Genomic DNA, 19,913 nt, shown 5'->3' with positions numbered 1-19,913 from the left:
AGAATCATGTATATATGTTTTTTCCATTTTGACGCACCATTCTCATGTGTAATAGGCTGTATCTTACATGTTGAATGGCTGCAGCCGCTATGACCCATAAAAGTGTGGATTACTGCTGTAATTGTCATGCTTTGAGGCCAAATGCGTTATAGGTTATACTATGCATAATGGCCAAGTTATAAATATAGATTGCAGTAGTATCCGATAGATACTTTAAAAAAAAATAATGTACAACCTATGGGAATAACAATAAGAACAAAGCGTTGCACTTATGTAAACGGTATGCAGGATATATTCTTCAAGAATTACCACTTTTGGTGCCCCAAGTTTATTTGAGTGAAATACTGACCTCTGGCGGAGAGACTGGTAGTTGCAGCGAGCTATTTCAATTATTTTATGTTTTTTGCTTGACAGTTATTTATTGTATGGTGTCTGTAAGAAGATATCGACATTTTATATGTTTACACGTTATTTTAATTCATTTAAAAATTAAAATGGGATGTTACTTTTAGTAGTAATATCTGTCCCTCTTTCCTAGCCGTAGCTACGTCATCAGAATAAGCCAAGAGGAAAAGCATGGAGGATTCGTATTGAAGTGTGACCTTCTGTATTATAAACATTAACATAGTATTGAGAGGTGAGATGATATTTGATTGACCATTTGACAAAATCATGGAATAAGATTAGTCTCTGCTGATCAACGTCATTGTTCATGTTTATAGCTCAAGGTACAAAGACATCAGCTTGCTAACGTTCGCTGCAGAGCAGGATTGGTTGCATTTAATATAAGTTAAAGTGTGTTGTTTGTTTTTCTACTGTGGTCTTTAGGTATATCCACAATGTCGGCCAAGCAGGCATCAGTCCATGCCAAGTGGATCATCGGCAGAGTGATCGGGACCAAGATGCTGAAGACGGCCAAGGTCCGAGTAACAAGACTGGTGCTGGACCCCTACCTCCTCAAGGTAATCACACAGCCTTGTTTCTCATACTTTAACAACCAGACTGGTGCTGGCTCCCTAGCTCCTCAAGTCGAGACAGCACGCAGCTCTGTTTCTCATGTTTTAACATTGAAGTGGTCTGACTCTGAGTCCAGTTGGTGCTATTGTTTATTTTCATAGTCTGTGCTATAGTGTAGGTAACCAATAATTAGGTTTGTAGAATCTAAATATATAGTAGTGTTAATCGTAAAGTATATATAACTATGTTTTTCATATAACTAAATATAACTTTTTGTCCATAGTACTACAACAAGAGGAAGACCTACTTTGCTCATGATGCAATACAGCAATGCACCATGGGAGATGTTGTTCTTCTCAAGGCCTTACCGGAACCACGGTCCAAACATGTGAAACATGAACTGGTCGAGATTGTGTATAAAGTAGGCAGGGTTGTTGACCCATTTACTGGACTGAAAGTCGAAGGAACTCAGTTTCTGGAGCCTTTTGCTGACCTAGCAGACGACCTGGATAAGAAGATGTCATTATCAGATCAAATACCAGAAGGGGACTCTTCTGCCTCATCCAGTACAGCCTCATCCCTGGAGCCACGAACACCTTGAGCTGAAATTCACTCATATTTTTTATTTAATTGAATAATGTTTATGTTTGTCCAGCATGATGTGTGGTTCATTAAAATGTAAGCCAGCAGAGGTCTGTTTGTTTTGTTGTTGTATGTTTAATGATAAAGACTTTCCTGTCATATTACTGGAATGATGTTTTATCAACAACTTCCAGATCCATTCTTGGTACTTTTTCTCTTCTAGAATCCTGATCATGTATTACTTGTGTCTGAATGCAGACCATCAGCCCTCTGCAGAATTTAACAGTGGATTGGGATGTTTACAATGTTTAAAATAGCTGCTCTTTATTTATTGTTTAGCCCTGAAGGGAACTATTCATATTGATTGTAATGGATCTGTCCTCTTAAATCCAAACCTCATCGCTCAGTAAATAAGTAATATGATATTTCCTTATATGGTTCTGGATGGGGACAAACAGGCAAAGTGGAAATGTCAAAATTTGGCTCGAAGTGTTCATATTTTGTGTGGCCACCATTATTTTTTCAGCACTGCCTTATCCCTCTTGGCATGGAGTTCACAAGAGCTTCACAGGTTGTCACTGGAATCCTCATCCACTCGTCCTTGACGACATCACCGAGCTGATGGATGTTAGAGACCTGGGATCCTCCACCTTCTGTTTTACGATGCTCTATAGCAGGGGTGCCCAACCTTTTTTGACCCAAGATCTACTTTTCAAGTAGCCAACCTCCCGAGATCTACCAGCAAACCTACCTTCAAGCCGGGGGGGGGGGGGGGGGTAGAGAACAATTGTTGACGGGGGGGGGGGGGGTTGTATCGTGAACCTACGGACTTCAGTGGGGGTTTCATTCCGTCTGCGCACGGCACCTTCTCAACGATAATCAATAATCTTCCTCCCACTCAGGGTGAAAATGGTAGGTCTTAGCTTGTTTCCTTTCAGCCATGCCAACGTTTAGGAGTGTGTAACTACTGTTGACGGCTTTCAACTGCTGTTAACAGCACATGCGCTACCGCGCGTATATGTCCCGCGCAAATTTAATTTCCTTAAAAAAAAAAAAAATTAAAAAAAAAAAACTTTTTTTTTTTTTTTTTCTTCACCCCTCGCGATCGACTTGGGAACTGTCGGCGATCTACTGGTAGACCGCGATCGACTGGTTGGGCACCCCTGCTCTATAGGGTTTAAAGGAGACATATTATGGTGTTTTCCCATCAAGAGTTCCAGAAAACCTCTTTACAAAAATATGAGGGGTGCATTCACTTTTGTGAGATACTGTTTATAGATGTATATATATGTGTGTATATATATACATGTATATACATGTATGTGTTTATATATGCACAATTGTGTATGTATATATATGTATTTATAGATGTATATATTATATATACCTAATTGTATATGTATTTGTATGTACATATATATAATATATATATATATATATGTATATGTATATATATATATATATGTATATATATATGTGCATATATCTATATCTATATATATGTATATATATATATATATATATATATATATATATATATATATGTATATATATATATTTATATGTATATATATATGTATATGTATTCCGGGTATAAAGAATAAACAGCCCTAACTGCTTCGTAATGACATGCAGTTGACCTGCAGAACAACACGCTAGAGCCACGGGGGGGCAGGATTAGCAGTCAGCTGATGCTGAACATGAGAGGCTTTCCTCACTACAGCAACACAGGAAGATGGCGACCCGAGCTCTTCAACGTGCGGGCAACGGCCTGAAACAGACGAGTGTGAGACCAGTAACCCGACATGCCTCCATGGTCATCAGGTTAGATATGTTGCTCAGAGAACATGCTGCTGGGTGTCCCAGACTGCTTGCGGTTATCCGTGTCCATTTGCATTGATTTCCCCATTCAGTGTTGCTCCGATAGCATCCAGAAGTAGCGAGGTGTTGATGGTGAACTTCTCACCAGCCTCTTCTGCAGGTTATTCTGGTTGAGTCCTCCTGAAGTTTAAACTCGTCGACGTGTGTGTCCTACACGTTGACCTTACAGACCCGCATTAAAGCTGAAGTTACCTGTGGGTCGCTCATTGAATTCACCTCAAGGTCAACTTCTAAATTATCGTATGTTTACTTTGTGGGCGCAACCCTGTGCACTGTGAAATGTTTCACCATTGCGGTATTGTATTCGACATACTCATGATCGTTGCATACTCTCTGTTGCTATCTGGATGTAACATTGGCAGCTATCAATCGATTAAACTATCAAAACCGTAGTTTCTGGTATTCATCTGCTTCATTATATCAGCAATTTAAATGGGGAACGTCTGTCTTCAGATTGAACCTCCTGTAGAGATTCAAACATTGAGGCTCATGTTTTATGCAGAAGAAGAATGTGTTAATACTCTACCAGTACAGGGGAACAACAATAATAATCTGTAAATCTTACAAAGATTAGTTTAAAGTAATCCTTGAAATATTCAGCATTTGTTTTAGAAGAGCATTTCTTCTTGGATATATCCCAATATCCCTAATAATTAACAAACCGATGTCAGATATATTTTGCCAATGTTTAGATGGAGACATTTTACTCTGCATTGCCGTTTAGATGCATTGTTTTCTTTTTATTTCTCCCTTGGGTGCCTTGCAATATAGGAGCCTCTGTGCCTCCAATAACAGACCGGGTGAAGACAGCTGGTTCAAGTCTTTGTTTGTCAGAAAAGTTGATCCCAGAAAAGGCGCTCACTCTCATCTGCTGGCCAAGAAGGAAGAAAGTAACCTCTACAAAATTCAGTGTATGTATTACTTGAGTCCTTCATTCCGTACTTAGTATATGTGCTACCTGTGTCTGGCACATTACGGACGATCACCAAGCTCTTCTGATGATTAAACCCTCTCTGTACGGCAAGGAACGACTGATCCATCTTATCTGAAAAAATATTACATTCATCTTGTACATCATATCTTTTCTCTTGACTGAACCATTTGGCTGATATTATGCAAATTTAGTTTTGGCAATAATCCTCCAGGCATGACATATATCATCAACAGACTAAGGAATTAACCATTCCAAACTTTACCCTTTGCTAAATTGTGGGTTTGGCTGACTTTTAGTTTTGAATGCTAAAAATACTAGGCTGGGATAGTTGGCACAAACCCTACACATTGTGTTTTGACTAGTGTCAAACTAAGATACTAGTCCCTATATTGCAGGAAGCACAATCGACAATAAACAATAATAGACCAAAAAGACACAACATAAGTTACTATTAATCATCGAAATTGGACAGTCTGGCTGTGGTTTTTATTTAGTTCCATGCCACAGGATTGTACTGGATTAGTAAAAGACGTTTGCTCTAGAACAGTCCGAAGAGTCTGCTGCATGCTGCGTTTGCGTAACTCAAGTCCTTCTTTTGCAGTTCACAATGTCAAGCCTGAGTGCCTTGATGCTTACAACAAGCTTTGGTAAGACCCCCATGGTTATGTTCAGCTGTGTAAAACTGTTGTAATGACAACCACTGCTGAGGTTAGCTAAGGTTCCAGTTTGGAAAACTGCAGAATTAAATCACGAAGTGAAGCAGGCTTGGAAGGGACCCTTTTCGTGTGCAATTTCTCTCCTCACTGAACTGGTGTGTTTGTTTGGTGTGTGTGTGTGTGTGTGTGTGCGTCTTCAGCGAGGACGTCCTTCCCTCCGTCCACGCGGACCCCCACTACCCCTGTGAGCTGGTGGGCACCTGGAACACCTGGTATGGCGAGCAGGACCAGGCAGGTAAGAAGGGTCCACCTTGGGGCAGCACGAGCACACACTCAGCGGATCCATTAGCCGACCGATGGGAATAGCATGACTGAGTATTGTTAAAGAAGAACAAACAAACAAACAAGCTCTGTGGTTCCCTCTCTGTATCCTAGTCCACCTGTGGAGATACCGGGGGGGGTACCCGGCCCTCACGGAGGTCATGAACAAACTGCGGCAGAATCGGGTATGGTTCCACTGTCTCTACGGTTAACTGTCCATGTTAAGCCTTTGTTTGAAAGTGATTGATGGAAAAAACTAACCATAATCTTGATGTGACGGAAGTATGGATTACAGCATGGATTGGTTATCTTCTGAATCTGATCGTTTTAACCTGTAAGGTTAATCATATCCTACTACTTGTGTATTCAATATCACCCGCTAAGATTAGTACAAATGATATTGGCGCTCCAAAAGCAGTTTTGGAGTGTCTATTCCGGGTGGGTCTCTGGATCTGAGCGTATGTCCTCTGGGTGCTCTGGTGTGTGGCCGCGGCCCTGCTGGATGCAGGAGTTTGTGGATTACAGGAAGGAGAGGGGGAAGATGCTGCTGTCCCGCAGGAACCAGCTGCTCCTGGAGTTCAGCTTCTGGAACGAGCCGGTGGCCCGGCCCGGCCCTAACATCTACGAGCTGCGTTCATACCAGCTCAGGGTAAACCCACCCTGCCTGCATGCATGGCCTTAACGCCTGGGCTGCTTTCTGTGGCTGTGCCTTCATCTCCTTAAGAACAAGTATTCAGATGAATGTATTGGTGCTGTAACCATAGTTTTCCAGTGAGCCCTTGTAATCAGACCGATTTGCTCTTTAGCTTCATTTGTAATGATTTATCAATGTTTGCTGTACTGTGGTATTATTTAAGAGCTGTAATGGAAATTTTAAAACAGGTTATTTTTAAGTTGTTGGAAGTTTTATGATTGAGCAGATCTGTATTCGGTTGCAGTTTGCTTCTAATCCAACCCTGCATGATGTTTATTTTTATTTTGAACACCACCTAATGCGCTCCATCTCTGCTCTTTTTCTCAGCCAGGTACTATGATCGAGTGGGGAAACTACTGGTAAGAATCACCTTTCCTGATACTGGGGTTGACCTGATGGATTTTGTTAGAATAAATCCTTGTTATTTTAAAATCATCGAGGAATATCACTGAGATACTGTTGCCTTTTTCAGATGTTTGAAGCCACATTCACGGTATTTCTTGCTCGTCCATCCATGCATGAGTGGAAAACAGGCTATATAATTGATTATATTTACTTGATTCATAAAACAATGAGGTTTGTGCTGAAAACGATCCATAATCACATCATAAAATGGAACAGGGTGATTGTAAGTATAACGATATGGACCGAATCATTGAAACTGCAATAATGGGATAACATGCCGATTTGGATTGGACAGAAAAAAAATGGGGTTGTTAATAAGTGGACGCATTCACATTATCTCTGGGCCTTAATTCTCATGTGTGGGAGGTGCTTAGAATGTGCGCTAACCGCAGTGGTCCACAGGGCCTTAGTCCTCATGTGTTGGAGTTGTTTCTCTTGTGCGTAACCGCTGTGGTCCACAGGGCCCGCGCCATAGAGTTCCGCCAGCAGAACAGCGAGGCAGTGGGCGGCTTCTTCTCCCAGATTGGAGATCTCTACATGGTCCACCACCTATGGGGTGAGCTGAGTTCCAATGGCTCTCTTGAGAACCACAGCCCAAGCACTATTGTCTAGGGATGTCTCTTAATCTACATGTATTTGATTAATCCTCGTGGCATGGCATTTTAATCAATGTGTGTTGTAAAACAGTGCAGCACTCGTGACTGATGCCGTCATGTGACCTATTCCTTTTAAATGTTCTTTCTTTCACTGTATTCCTCCATCTATTTCAGCCTACAAAGATCTCCAGTCGAGAGAGGACACTAGGAACGCAGCCTGGCAGCACGACGGTTGGGATGAGGGTGGTCTACTACACAGGTAAGCCTCAGTTAGTGGTTGTGGTTGTTGTGTCTCAGAGATGAGTGCCTAAGAGCCTTCTGTTCCCCTCCCTCAGTTCCTCTCATCCAGCACATGGAGTCCAGAATTATGATTCCTATGAACGGTTCACCCTTGAAGTAACATCCCGGCCAGGAACAAACTAACCATCGACCAACCAAGTTCCAGTCGCCCCTGTTAATCTACTCAGAGTTAACTGACTGAGCACAACCAGGGAAATCGAAACACGTCATCGCCTGTTCCTTTTCTTTGTCTTAGCTGTCGTACATTTTCTCTCCCCTGCTTTTGGCCTAAAATGGTGATTTAATATAATGCCATATTGCAGATGTTCTGTGACTAATTAATGATATGCTGTGATCATTCATTATGAGAATGTATCTATCCGTTCAGGATTTGATAAACCAAGTTAGGATGAAGTGGATGCAGTACCATTCCCTCTGAAAGGCACTATAAGCAAACTTCTGAGTTTACTTTTGAGGATGAGAATGATGTGGATAATTGGTCTAGTATGATCCTCTGTTTGTACTACCCAGCTGGGTGTTAAATCCTCTGTGGAAATCATTTTCCTTTAAATGCAAGTGGCTCAGCCAGTTGACATGCCCAAGCAATTGAACACATGTGGTCTTTCCTCCAAATGTAGAAATGTATTATGATGGAGTAATGAATGAGTAGACTTCCGTCTTATATTCAGTGTCATGTCTTAAAACAATAAAAGCAAGGGTTGTTGACGTGTGTTCTATTTGGGTATAATAACCTAGGTTGTGTTTGGAATACTTCAGAAGCTCAGTTTGTGGAACAAAAACTGGTTGGATCTTAAAAATCACTTAGAAATGTATATTAAAATGCTGTTTAGTTTGAAGTGGTGGATGTTAGTAAACTCATCAAGATATCAACCATTGGGGACCCGAACGCCATTAGCATTTGTTGCCAGGGGTTAGATTTCTTTGTACATTAGACAAAATAACTAAACATGTTAAGCTGTTAGTCGCTACTCATTGTTTGTGATTTCACCATGGAATTGAAACCTGCGTTTCTAACCATATTTGGTCTTTAAATGATCATTGTCTGTAATACAATAATGTCTCCTTGTTTTGGCCAATTTATAAGAAAAGTTTTCTAAAGAAAGACATTGCCTTGTTCAAAAGCAAAGAGCATGTGGATTCCTAAGGATATGACCAATGTATGGAACTTTAATCTGATGTTTTGATCAGATTTGGTTATTGAGGCCTGTGTGTTGAACACAACCTGCCAGACGTATCATATAAACTGACCCCTGGAGCTTGGGACAGGACCCTCGGGTGAACACACAGGGTCCCACCTTTCCTGGTTTGAACCAATCAGAAACTGCCGTTGTAGTTTATGTCCTGGAGGCTTCTGCGCTAGCCGAGTGGAGGAGCAGCACATGATATCCGGCAAATGTTTTGAAATGTGTCAGCATCAAAATGCAGGAAGGAAGGAAGGAAAATGTAGATGCACATAGATGTGCATAGCTGGCACAGTTACTATTAACAGCAGGTCAGTCTATTTGTAAATTATGTGTGATGTTAATCTCCATGTGGCAGAGGTGAAATGCAGTGGATTATTACGATTATTTGTAAATATGAAATAAAACCTTGATGCAAAAATAATTGAATGTTTCCTCATTTTGTTTGGCTGTGATCAAAGTCGTTGATGAACCATACAGTCCAAGGTCTGACTCTAAAAAGGGTCTGGGCACATTGCTCAGATCATTTGTGTTTGGCTGAGTGTATTCAACCACATCACTACTCTTCTCACACAAGGCCATATCTGAGCATATTAATGTTTCCTAGGACAGACCATTATAAAACGTTAATCACCTGCTGGATCAATCCGCTTTCCTCTTTATACTTGCTATAGTATAGGTAACTTTTGTGAGACGATGCTTCACATATAATACATATCCATATGTTTGTAGTAGTATAGTAATCGTTTAATGAGTTTAAAAGATTACGAACATATGATTGACTCACGCTTGAACCAATAAGACACATCATGGGTGCGTCTTTAAGGGGCGTGACCAAGAGCACGTGGTGGATGCTTCTGGAAGATCGCTCCCTTTTCACGAGCCGCCTAGGCCAAGCAGTCTAGACTCCCTACCGGCGAAACATCACTCCGTCGCTGGCTCTCTTGCTCCACTATGTCGGCCATAAAGTCCCTGAACCCGAAAGCCGAAGTGGCCCGCGCCCATGCCGCCCTTGCGGTCAACATCAGCGCGGCCCGCGGGCTCCAGGACGTGCTGAAGAGCAACCTGGGTCCGAAAGGCACCATGAAGATGTGAGTCCCGCTACTCGTAGCACACAGCCGAACCTTTGTTGAGCACGCGTGCTAATGCTATGCGCCCCGTTTGCTAACTAGATGATGTTGGATAAACTAAGAATATGTGTGAAGTGACTTTGCAAATGTGTTGGACCTTCTGATATAAATGACGATTACTGTATTTGTGAAATTCCCTAAACTATAATTGCAGCTCCTGAGCGGTGCCAAGCTAATGTATCGGCATTAGCATCCTGTCGCTAGCGGGTCCCTGCTCTGCACGCTGCAGTGTCACGGCTCCGCAAACCCAATAGTTAGGGCTAGCTCAACTAGCTAGGGCTAGCATACGCATGTCAGCAGGCAGTGTCTTGAGAGCAGCGTTTTTAAGATTGTCCTATTTTGGGGTGGTTTAATTAGTCTTGTTTGAATGCTCCTTGAGTAGCTGTTGAGTTCTCCGGAAATATGATGCTGTGATGCTACCGATTATTAAAGAGAAAGGCAATAGTGGTTGGAATAACTGACATATTGACACATCAAATGTGAACAACTAACATGCCGTAAAATAAATATACTTGAGTTCAGTCAGTTTGAATATATGATGATTACCATTTGGCTTAAATTAATAAAATGCTATTTATTCTAGCTACAGAAACTGATAATGACACCTGTGTTGTCTACCGCAGGCTGGTCTCCGGCGCAGGCGACATCAAGTTGACCAAAGATGGAAATGTTTTGTTACACGAGATGGTAAGAACTGGATAAACGAAGGCCTTTGCCCCAAATTTTTATTTTTTGATTGCTATATAACCACACCTCTATTGTTAGCAAGATGCTAGGTCGTATTTTCCATGCAGGTATATGGGGTGGGTCTCTGACGGGATTGTAGGTTTTATTCTTCCATTCCTGCATAGGTGGGAAAGGGGTATACTGCTTTGTTTCTAATGTGTAAGATAGGCAGTGATGCTTTTAACTTACTGCAGGCCTTATCTTAACTCTCAGGTTGTACCACAGAAAATGTATACATTGAGGAGTCCCATTTAAAAGGTTCAGTGCTGCACAGAGAACAGATTTTAGGAGGACCCGCGGGTCTTCTGTTCTGCAGTAACTGCTCTGTACCGCTGCATTGAGGAACATTTTCACTCCCTCATGTATTCAACAGACTAGGACACAATTTAATTACACAGGATTACATGTTTTTCTAGGCGTAAAGGGGTAGTTCGGAATTTTGGACATAGGGCCTGATTCCCAAGTGAGCATTGGGTATTCTATATCACTGGACAGTTTTCAACACATTTCATTCAGTCCTTCTAGTTGCAGAGTTCGCTCGTGCTAGGCTAGCGCACGTCAACGGGCAATGCTAGCCTGCTATTAAAAACAGTGTTGCCCACTCCACAGTGCACCCGAGGTAAATCAAATTATACGACAGACTATAAATTTAAATGTCTGTTTAATGTTAGAAATATAACCAACCTTGCATTGCATTTTGAGGGAATTGCTGGGTCTCAGCAGCAGTGTTATATTCCTGGTAGTAGGCTACGGCAGCGGCGGACTGATACCTAGGTCGTTCAATTGCGCTTCTGTCCCACGCGTCTCTGTTTACGTTCTGTCGTGATTCGGTTAGAAACCTAACCAGCGCATAGTAAAATTCCGCTTCTGCTGAGAAAGTAGTCACTCGATGATTCATGCGATGCAAGGTTAGTTTTATTTCTAACATTATTCTATCAACACAGACATTTAAATCTATAGTCTGGCGTTATAATTGATTTACCTCGGGTGTACTGTGGAGTGGGTAAGACTGGTTTTAATAGCAGGCTAGCGTTGACCTGCGCTAGCCTAGCACGAGCGAACTCTGCAACTAGAAGGACTGAATGAAATGTGTTAAACTGTCTCCAGTGATGACAGTTTAGCCCTATGTCCAAAATTCCGAACTACCCCTTAAGTCAACCTAAGATAATCATGGGGGACCAACTGTGACAAACCGATTGTATAATAAAAGTGGTGGGTTTCAGATCAACTCTCGGTCAGAGTAGACTCGTTTACGGCAGCGCTTCAATATGAAGTAAAGTGGGTCACACACCAGATGAGCCAATTCACTTGATGAATTCCAAGGTGCCAATTCTGATAGTTTCACATTCAAGCCATCGAGCGTTGAACAGGAAAGTTTACGCAGTGTTAAGGTCCCATGGCATGCTACTTTATGGATGCTTTAATATAGGTGTTATTGGGCCCCTAACACCGTATTTGAAGACGTTCCTGAAATTCAGCCGTGGTGCCGAATGACAGCTACTACCAGCCAGTCACACAAAGTTCCTTTCCCCCAATTCCTTCTCAACCATGGCCTGAGATAACCCCCACTACGATTGTCTCGTTGTGGAAATACCAGAGACGCCAGAACCCGACGTGTAAACACCAACAGCAGAACGGTTATCCAAATAACAAAGAAGTGTACAACACTTGCGTTACAGTACTGGAGCTCTATATCTTAAAGGGGACATATTATACCACCAGGTGTGAGTATGAGTAGCCTTAAAAGCCGTTTTGAAAATCTGCCCCACATGACATCACTAGTGGGCCTGTCCACCTAGATCTCTGCTTGATAGATGAGCAATGCTTACTTCAGTCCACTGGGTAGGCTGGTAGACTGATCTATCCAGCACAGATCTCGTTGGACACGCCCACTAGTGATGTTATATGGGGCAGATTTCCGCAACTGCTTGTAAGGCTAATCACACTCACACCTGGTGGTATAATATGTCCCCTTTAATAATATCATAGTATGCATAGATATTTATCATATAATGCATATTATCACGGCCAAAAGCTGTGTGCGCCTCCAGATGATATTATGAATCTCAAATGACTGCGTCGGGTTCTACTACGTCTCTGGTTCTTTCACATCAATCTGAAGTAGCCTGAACCACTACGTGGAGGAGAAAGGGATTGTTGCCCGCGATTCCAAATCGGCGCTTCTGAGCTTTGTTTTTTTCAAAGGCAGAACAGCATACCTAGTAGGGGTGTAACGGTACACAAAAGTCACGGTTCGGTACGTACCTCGGTTTTTAAGTCACGGTACGGTACGATACGGTACGGTTAATAGTTAAGGGGAATTAAAAAAAAAAAAAAAAAAGCGGCAATGAAAACACCAATAAACTTTGTTATGGCATTTCAGTTTCTGAATTCCCAGTGAGCTGGGTTTGTACAGCTCGCTTTTTTTTTCACAGCAACGGTGATAGTAACACCTGGATGGCGCCTTTTCAAATGCGTGTGCATGTTAAAGTGCTGTAAGAAGACACAGGGAGCCCTATCCATTGCCGGACAGCCTGTCGGAGACCCTCTCCGTAGCTTACGTGCACATCCAATATTTTTAACTATGCGTCGAAACCATGGACCTATTGGTCGACGCAACGGAGACGGCAAGGGCTGTGATTGGTCCTCTAACAAAATCATTTCCTGAATCACTTCTTCGGTTTGACTTTGTACCTTAATTACTTTGTACATTGTTTACTTGCACCAGGACCAATAAAACACCAAATAAGATTTGAAAAGCTTTGGAAGTGTATTTACAACACTGCTTAAATGGTTTGTAACATACATACTGTATAAGATATATCGGGCGGCCAATTGCATTGCGTATCCGACATCCCGACGGAGAGCTGCTGAAGGGATTACGGAGTCGGAGTAGCCGACTCGCCGAGCACAGCAGGACCGAGAAAAAATAAATAATAATAGTTTCACTTCTGACACCAATGTAGTGACCTCGCCGGTGACATAATGATTGTCGAGTCATTAGTAAAAAAAAAAAAAAACAGGTCACTGAAACCCGTAACGTCATAACCAACGGCAGAAAACCGACCCAAAACAAACCCCGGTTACCCCGGCAACCCCCAACACGGTCTCACTCGCGTGCAGGCCCCCACCCTCCTGTTCTTCCAAGGCCCTCCCCCAGCTGACCTAATGATTCGCCCCCACGCTGATTGACAAGAAGAACATTACAATACATGCACATAGAACAACTGGCATAACGGACAACGAAATATAATGCAACACATAACACGCAAACTATTTAACTGTCCCAGGGTCGCTACATTACTTTGGCTAAACGGTCCGGGTGGAACTCCGACTTCAAGTTTTAAATTCCGTATTGCAAAACAAGCCTTTACATTCACCATATTAACGTTATGTACGCCACATTTACGAACCGCGGTAAACCTCTGTAACCGCACCGAAGTGCCTGTACCGTGACGGTTCGGTACAAATACGTGTACCGTTACACCCCTAATACCTAGTGCTCGTTTTATACCAAACGACATTTCTAGCTACTGGCGACCATAATCAGGCTAGGGGAACTCGTGCTGTCAGTTTAACGCGTTATTAACGGCGTTAACGCAAACCTATTTTAACAGCGTTAATTCACGCGATTAACGCTCTTTTGGCTTGGCAAACGTCGTTGTTTTTTCAACTGCTGACTAGCAACAACTAGTCACGTTAGAAAAACGACAACACCATACCGGATCTAGCTACACAGAAAACAACAAGCACACTAGGGCTGGGCGATATGGTCTAGCCCTGCCATTGTAAACAGTGTAACCTGTAAAATAACATAAAATGTAAAATATATAAAATATACTCCCCTCTAGACAAAATTGACTTTTGTGAGTGTCGCGTCTTTTGAGTGAGTGAGAGCCGTTGTGGGCGCACAGCTCAGGCTGCTGGCCAGCGCTGCAAGGAACTTTTATAAACGCAATATTGTTATCCCGCAGTAATCAGCCCGACAGCCCCGAAACGTTAGCGGCCCACCGGGAATTCTCCAGACTCTCGTGTGTGTGTGGTGTGTGTGTGTGTGTGTGTGTGTGTGTGTGTGTGTGTGTGTGTGTGTGTGTGTGTGTGTGTGTGTGTGTGTGTGTGTGTGTGTGTGTGTGTGTGTGTGTGTGTGTGTGTGTGTGTGTGTGTGTGTGTGTGTGTGTGTGTGTGTGTGGATAGCCTGGTAATGTGTATAGGCCTACGTACGGTAGGAATATTCCTACTGGTTTAAATGTTAAAGTATTTCCCATCTTTGCTGACGCGATTAAATATTTTAATCGCTTGAAGGCACTAATGTTAGATTAACTTTTAAAGGGACATTTTCATGCCATGGGATCTTGTAATTAATAAATATAAGTTAGTTATGCCAGACGTTTTTTTTTTTTAAGATTTGCCCCCATTTGTTAATACATCCATCTTATTAAATTGCAGAGATGTTGGTTAAACCCATTCAGACCGGATCACGCATACGTGTGGTATTTACCTTTAAGACCGGAACACGCATCTATGGCGTTGTTACCATTGAGACCGGGAAACGAGTCTGTCATTTTCAGCAATGCAGTCTTTTTCAAGGCAAATGACCAGTTATACTCACTGTGATTGGTTGATATATTCTTGGGGTGAGCGAACGAGATGCTTGGGATTTTTTTTAAATTAATAGCGAAGGCATTCTATGGTCGAAATACACGTGGATCATGTTTTAGTCAGTGGGACGTTTAAACTTTAAATCGCCGAAGGCGATCGAATAGGGCATCGAACATCACAACATTCGAGTGAAGTTCGGTGACATCGAAGACACTGAATTAGATAACTTAGATGAATTAGATAACTTGGAAGAAAATATTTTACCATCTGATCGCGTGGTAAGAGCAATGGATTCAAGTGATGTTTGGGGAAGAAGAGGATTTGAAGCGGTTGAAGCTTCGCGAAACGAGTGGAAGAGTGGCAACTTTCACTCGCGGGAAAAGATTCCAGTCAATCGCTAACCTGGCATAAAGATCGAGCTGCCAGTGCCAGATTGTATAACACCGGTGCAGGTATTCTCCAATATCTTCACGGAAGAAATGTGGATGCGTCTTATAACGCAAACCAACCTCTATGCTGAGCAAACGCGGAGTGCACGCCTTCGAACAGCAAGTGGGATCCCGTCACAATCCATAAATTAAGACGTTCGTGGGACTGTGTCTGGCCATGGGGATACATGATAATGATTTGATCCTATACTAATTACAATACGTTATGTCACAAGTCACTGATAATAATAGATGATTTGAATATAATATGATACATAAAAACAATACAAAATGACAATTATAGATTATTCTTACGATAATAATTCATGTCTGATGATAATGATTTGATCCTGATACTAATTACAATACGTTATGTCACAAGTCACTGATAATAATGGATGATTATGGATAATAATATGATGATAATATGATCCATCAAAATCATACAAAGAAAATGAACATTAATAAAATTGAAATTATTAGGTAAGAAGAAGTAACCCTCTGTTTTGTTTTGTTCTATATCTGTGTTTCAGTGTCTATCACTTGTCACTTTGGTGCCTCAAAAGTATGACATAGAAGCAGATCTGTATAGATTTTCAAATGTTCTTGATGTTTTTGATGTCTATTGATTTTTTAAAAATATGCAGTTAAGTTGATGGCCAAGCAGTCAGTCAAGTTGACAGCCAAAGAATTAATCTCTCAAATGCCTTTTACCTCATGTTTTTATCTGCATATAGACCTGAGAAATTAAGGTTTTATTAGGCGTTGACAAACTTTGAATATTGTTCTGAAAACCTTCAGGTTTTGAGAGGGGGTTTACAGAAAAGTTCTTAGGCATAAAAAGGCCTTTTTTAGTAGGCGTTTTAGGCCTAAATGGGTTAAGACAAGCAGTCCTTAAAGGGACTCTGACCTTTGTTGCATTTGAGAATTACAGCACATTCAAATCATCCCGCCTTCCTCCAATGCCCCACCCCCTAAGCTTTATTTTTTAGAGTACAAAACTAAGCGTATTTTTTAGAGTACTGTAACGACCTCGCCGGTGACATAATGAGTCGAGTCATTAGTAGTTGAAGGTAGTTTTAATGAACCAAAACCAGGTCACTGAAACCCGTAACTTGTAACCAACGGCAGAAAAACCGACACAAAACAAACCCCGGTTACCCCGGCAACCCCCAACACGGTCCTCACTCACGCGCTGCAGGCCCCCACCTCCTGTTCTTCCAAGGGCCCTCCCCCAGCTGACCTAATGATTCGCCCCCACGCTGATTGACAAGAAGAACATTACAATACATGCACATAGAACAACTGGCATAGCGGACAACGAAATATAATGTAACCACATAACACACAAACTATTAACTGTCCCAGGGGTCGCTACAGTACAAAAGTTCTAGACTCCCATGGGCTATGTTTAGACTCCCATGGGTTATGTTTAATAATAATAATAATACATTTAGTTTAGACTCCCAGGGGTCATAATATCTACCAGGGGTCTAGTAAACAAGAAATTTAGCCAGGGTGGCTCACTGTAATTTTATGGGCTTCGTGTGATACCGTTTTGAAGGCCCCATGTTGAAGGACAGTGGTCCCACTGAGTATAAGAAAGGTGTATGAGCATTACAAACAGAGTAGCGGGACAACGTAGCGTCTGAGGCCGAAATGGGTCCCCTAATCGGACTGAATGGTGCGGTTGGGTGCCCAACGGTCCTGGAGGTCTTCCTGTAGCTCCAAGTAGCGGGACAAACGTCGCGTCTGAGTCCGAAATGGGTCCCGTAATCGGACTGAGTGGTGCGGTTGGGTGCCAACGGTCTGGAGGTCTTCGTGTAGCTCCAGAGTAGCGGGACAACGTCGCGTCTGAGTCGAAATGGGTCCCGTAATCGGACTGATTGGTGCGGTTGGGTGCCAACGGTCTGGAGGTCTTCGTGTAGCTCAAGAGTAGCGGGACAACGTTCGTCTGAGTCCGAAACGGGTCCCGTAATCGGACTGAGTGGTGCGGTTGGTTGCCAACGGTCTGGAGGTCCTGAGAATCATCCAGGGAGCGGGACCACTTGGCTTCTGAGGCCGAATCGGGGTCCCCTTGTCGGACTGAATGGGTGCAGTTTGGTGGCCAACAGTCTGGTCTTCCTGCGGCTCCAGAGGAGGGTAACTCTGTGAGTCTGAGTCCGAGGTGAGTCCCCCTAATCGGACTGAATGGTGCAGTTTCAGTACGCCGTGGACCACTTTGGTCTGCCATCGTCAGTCGCTACGGTCGCATACTACGCTCTACTGGCTGCCGTGGAATCAAAACAAACCTCTAGTTGAGGACGCGCCTTGATGACGCGGGCCCGAATGCGCCACAAGAAGCAGACGGAAAATCCGCGGAAAACCTGCATGTCCATCTAGCAAACAGGCAGGTCTGTCGGCCAATAAGATCCTTCGGTCCGAAGAATCTTATTGGTTGAAGTTTTTCACTAAATATTATTAGTGTGAAATAATTGTTTGTTTTTACTCCTTGTGGGTCTGTCTTGCATTTTAGAGTGTTATTACCTTATTAATACCAATTTAATCTTATCCAAAAAAAGTGTAAAAATGCAACAAAGGTAAGAGTCCCTTTAACATTGGAGATTCCCAAGTTGTGATAACCGGGGCGCTTTGACCCGTTTTATAATTCCTACTATATTAAAATGTATGATTATTAAATCAGAACTACAGAGCCTTGAATATTATTTTGATTATACGTTATTTCAAACACAATGCAGCCCATCACTCAATTTGGAATGCATCAGTGCATTCGAGAATCGCTGTTCCTCCATATGAACGGATCATCTGCGATTGGCCGACCAAGGAGTTTAGTCAATGCATACCGACCAACCAACCAAAACTTGAAAGCCCTGGTTTTCTCATTGTCTGGAACTTGACCTCAAGATCCAGAGTCTCCGCTCTGATGTTCTTTTTTTTTTTGTTCCAAAGCAAATTCAGCATCCCACTGCAACACTCATCGCTAAGGTTGCCACGGCGCAGGAGTGACATCACGGGAGACGGGACCACCTCCAATGTCCTCATCATCGGTGAACTGCTGAAGCAGGCTGACCTCTACGTGTCAGAGGTAGGGCCTCAGGATGGCCAAGCGCCCACACTGACTACAGTTCACTGGTTAAGGCCCGTCATTTATGTTAATGAAGAGGGAATCCATTACCTACATGTTTGAATTGCAGTCAAATGAAAGGCTCTCTATTGTACAAATTATGCCACAAAAATGTCCAAAGAAATGTTTCCTATTTAAGACCAATCAGTAAACTCGACCATAAATCCAAAATGCATTCAACGCCGCCACACTTTAATCGTTCAGGGATCTGAATGTCATAGACCAATCAATGCTTACTATAATCAATGTTTTGAGTACAGGGCTCAATGATTTCTGCCGGTCCCCATCTACCCAGGGCCTCCATCCCAGAATCATCGCCGAGGGCTTTGAGGAGGCCAAGGGGGAAGCCCTGGCCTTCCTGGAGGAGTGAAGGTGGTGCGAGATGATGGACAGGGAGACTCTGATCAGCGGAGCACGCACCTCCCTCAGAACCAAGGTACCACAAGGAGCTGGCCGACCTCCTCACTGAGGTGAGCATAGAGGAACCTGACCTCATGTTGTCGTCAACTTCTTGTTTAGATTTGAAGAATCAAATGGATGCATATGTTGTCTTTCTGCACATGTGTGACAACCATACAAATGTACCATAATTGTTGATGGGTCTCCCTTGATTGGCCAGTAAAGGATTGATTCCGCTAACCTTTCTTGCACGGAGAACACCCAGGGACGCTATTGTGGCTCGCTCTGGTCTCTTACTTCTGTGCTACAGTAACTCTGCTCTGTACCTCTGCATTAGGAGTGTTCTCGTCTCCATAAATGTATTCAACAGATCAGTACACATTTTCCCAAGTTTTTCTAGGATTTTTCTTCTACGTTGATTTAAGTTATCTAAATAAAATCGTACCATGGAAGTATGCAGAAATGTAATAGAAGACCCTTTGATTCTGCTAACGGGGGAAAGGAGCCGCCACCCCATCCTGTCTCGTCTGTAGGCTGTTGTCGATGCTGTGCTTGCCATCGCTGTTCCCAATGAGTCCATTGACCTGTACATGGTGGAGATCAGGGATATGAGGCACAAGAACGACAGCAGACACTCAATGAGTCCGCATTGGCTGGCATTCCTACCCTTTGTTTCATTATGCTTGTGGCCACTCCTAGTCTAAAAAATGTTTATATATTTTGGCTATAAAATGTCTAACCTAGTTTTACTAGCCGTTATGCGAGTGTTCCTCATGGATCGTTCCGTGGTTTCTTTCACTAGGCTGATCCGAGGGCTGGTCAACTGGACCCGGTGCAGAACACCCCGACATGAAGAAGAGGGTGGAGGACGCCTTTGTGCTGCCTGCAACCTCTCCTGGGTACGAGAAACGAGGTTCCTCCGGCTTCCTTCTACAAGAGCGCATGGAGGACCGGGAGAAGCTTGTGTCGGCGGGAGGAAGTTCATACGGAGCGCGTGCAG

General features: G+C 42.9%; 2 protein-coding genes and 1 pseudogene across 3 annotated transcripts; all 3 read left to right on the top strand.

The window, feature by feature from the left end:
* Nucleotides 1-544: 544 nt before the first annotated feature.
* Nucleotides 545-2,173, top strand: LOC130386186 (28S ribosomal protein S17, mitochondrial-like). 2 transcript variants are annotated; one of them, XM_056594974.1, is made up of 3 exons: nt 545-637; nt 829-962; nt 1,241-2,167. In XM_056594974.1, exons 2-3 carry the CDS (start codon nt 840-842, stop codon nt 1,556-1,558), a joined length of 441 nt encoding a protein of 146 aa, XP_056450949.1. In that variant the 5' UTR covers nt 545-637; nt 829-839; the 3' UTR covers nt 1,559-2,167. The 2 variants fall into 2 exon arrangements, with proteins under 2 accessions (XP_056450949.1, XP_056450950.1); XM_056594975.1 differs by lacking the exon at nt 545-637 and having other exon boundaries at nt 1,241-2,173.
* Nucleotides 2,174-3,214: 1,041 nt separating this feature from the next.
* LOC130386454 (protein NipSnap homolog 2-like) lies at nt 3,215-7,929 on the top strand (annotated as a pseudogene).
* Nucleotides 7,930-9,345: 1,416 nt separating this feature from the next.
* Nucleotides 9,346-18,884, top strand: LOC130386008 (T-complex protein 1 subunit zeta-like). The gene is given in 5 exon segments (XM_056594796.1): nt 9,346-9,598; nt 10,261-10,324; nt 18,340-18,393; nt 18,395-18,475; nt 18,810-18,884. Coding segments are annotated over 5 exon segments (411 nt in total). The 5' UTR covers nt 9,346-9,461.
* Nucleotides 18,885-19,913: the final 1,029 nt, after the last annotated feature.

The sequence above is a fragment of the Gadus chalcogrammus genome, chromosome 7 (assembly GCF_026213295.1).
Source record: "Gadus chalcogrammus isolate NIFS_2021 chromosome 7, NIFS_Gcha_1.0, whole genome shotgun sequence".
Lineage (NCBI taxonomy): Eukaryota > Metazoa > Chordata > Actinopteri > Gadiformes > Gadidae > Gadus > Gadus chalcogrammus.
The sequence above is the reverse complement of the archived record's forward strand: the minus strand, read 5'-3'. Positions and strand labels throughout refer to the sequence as shown.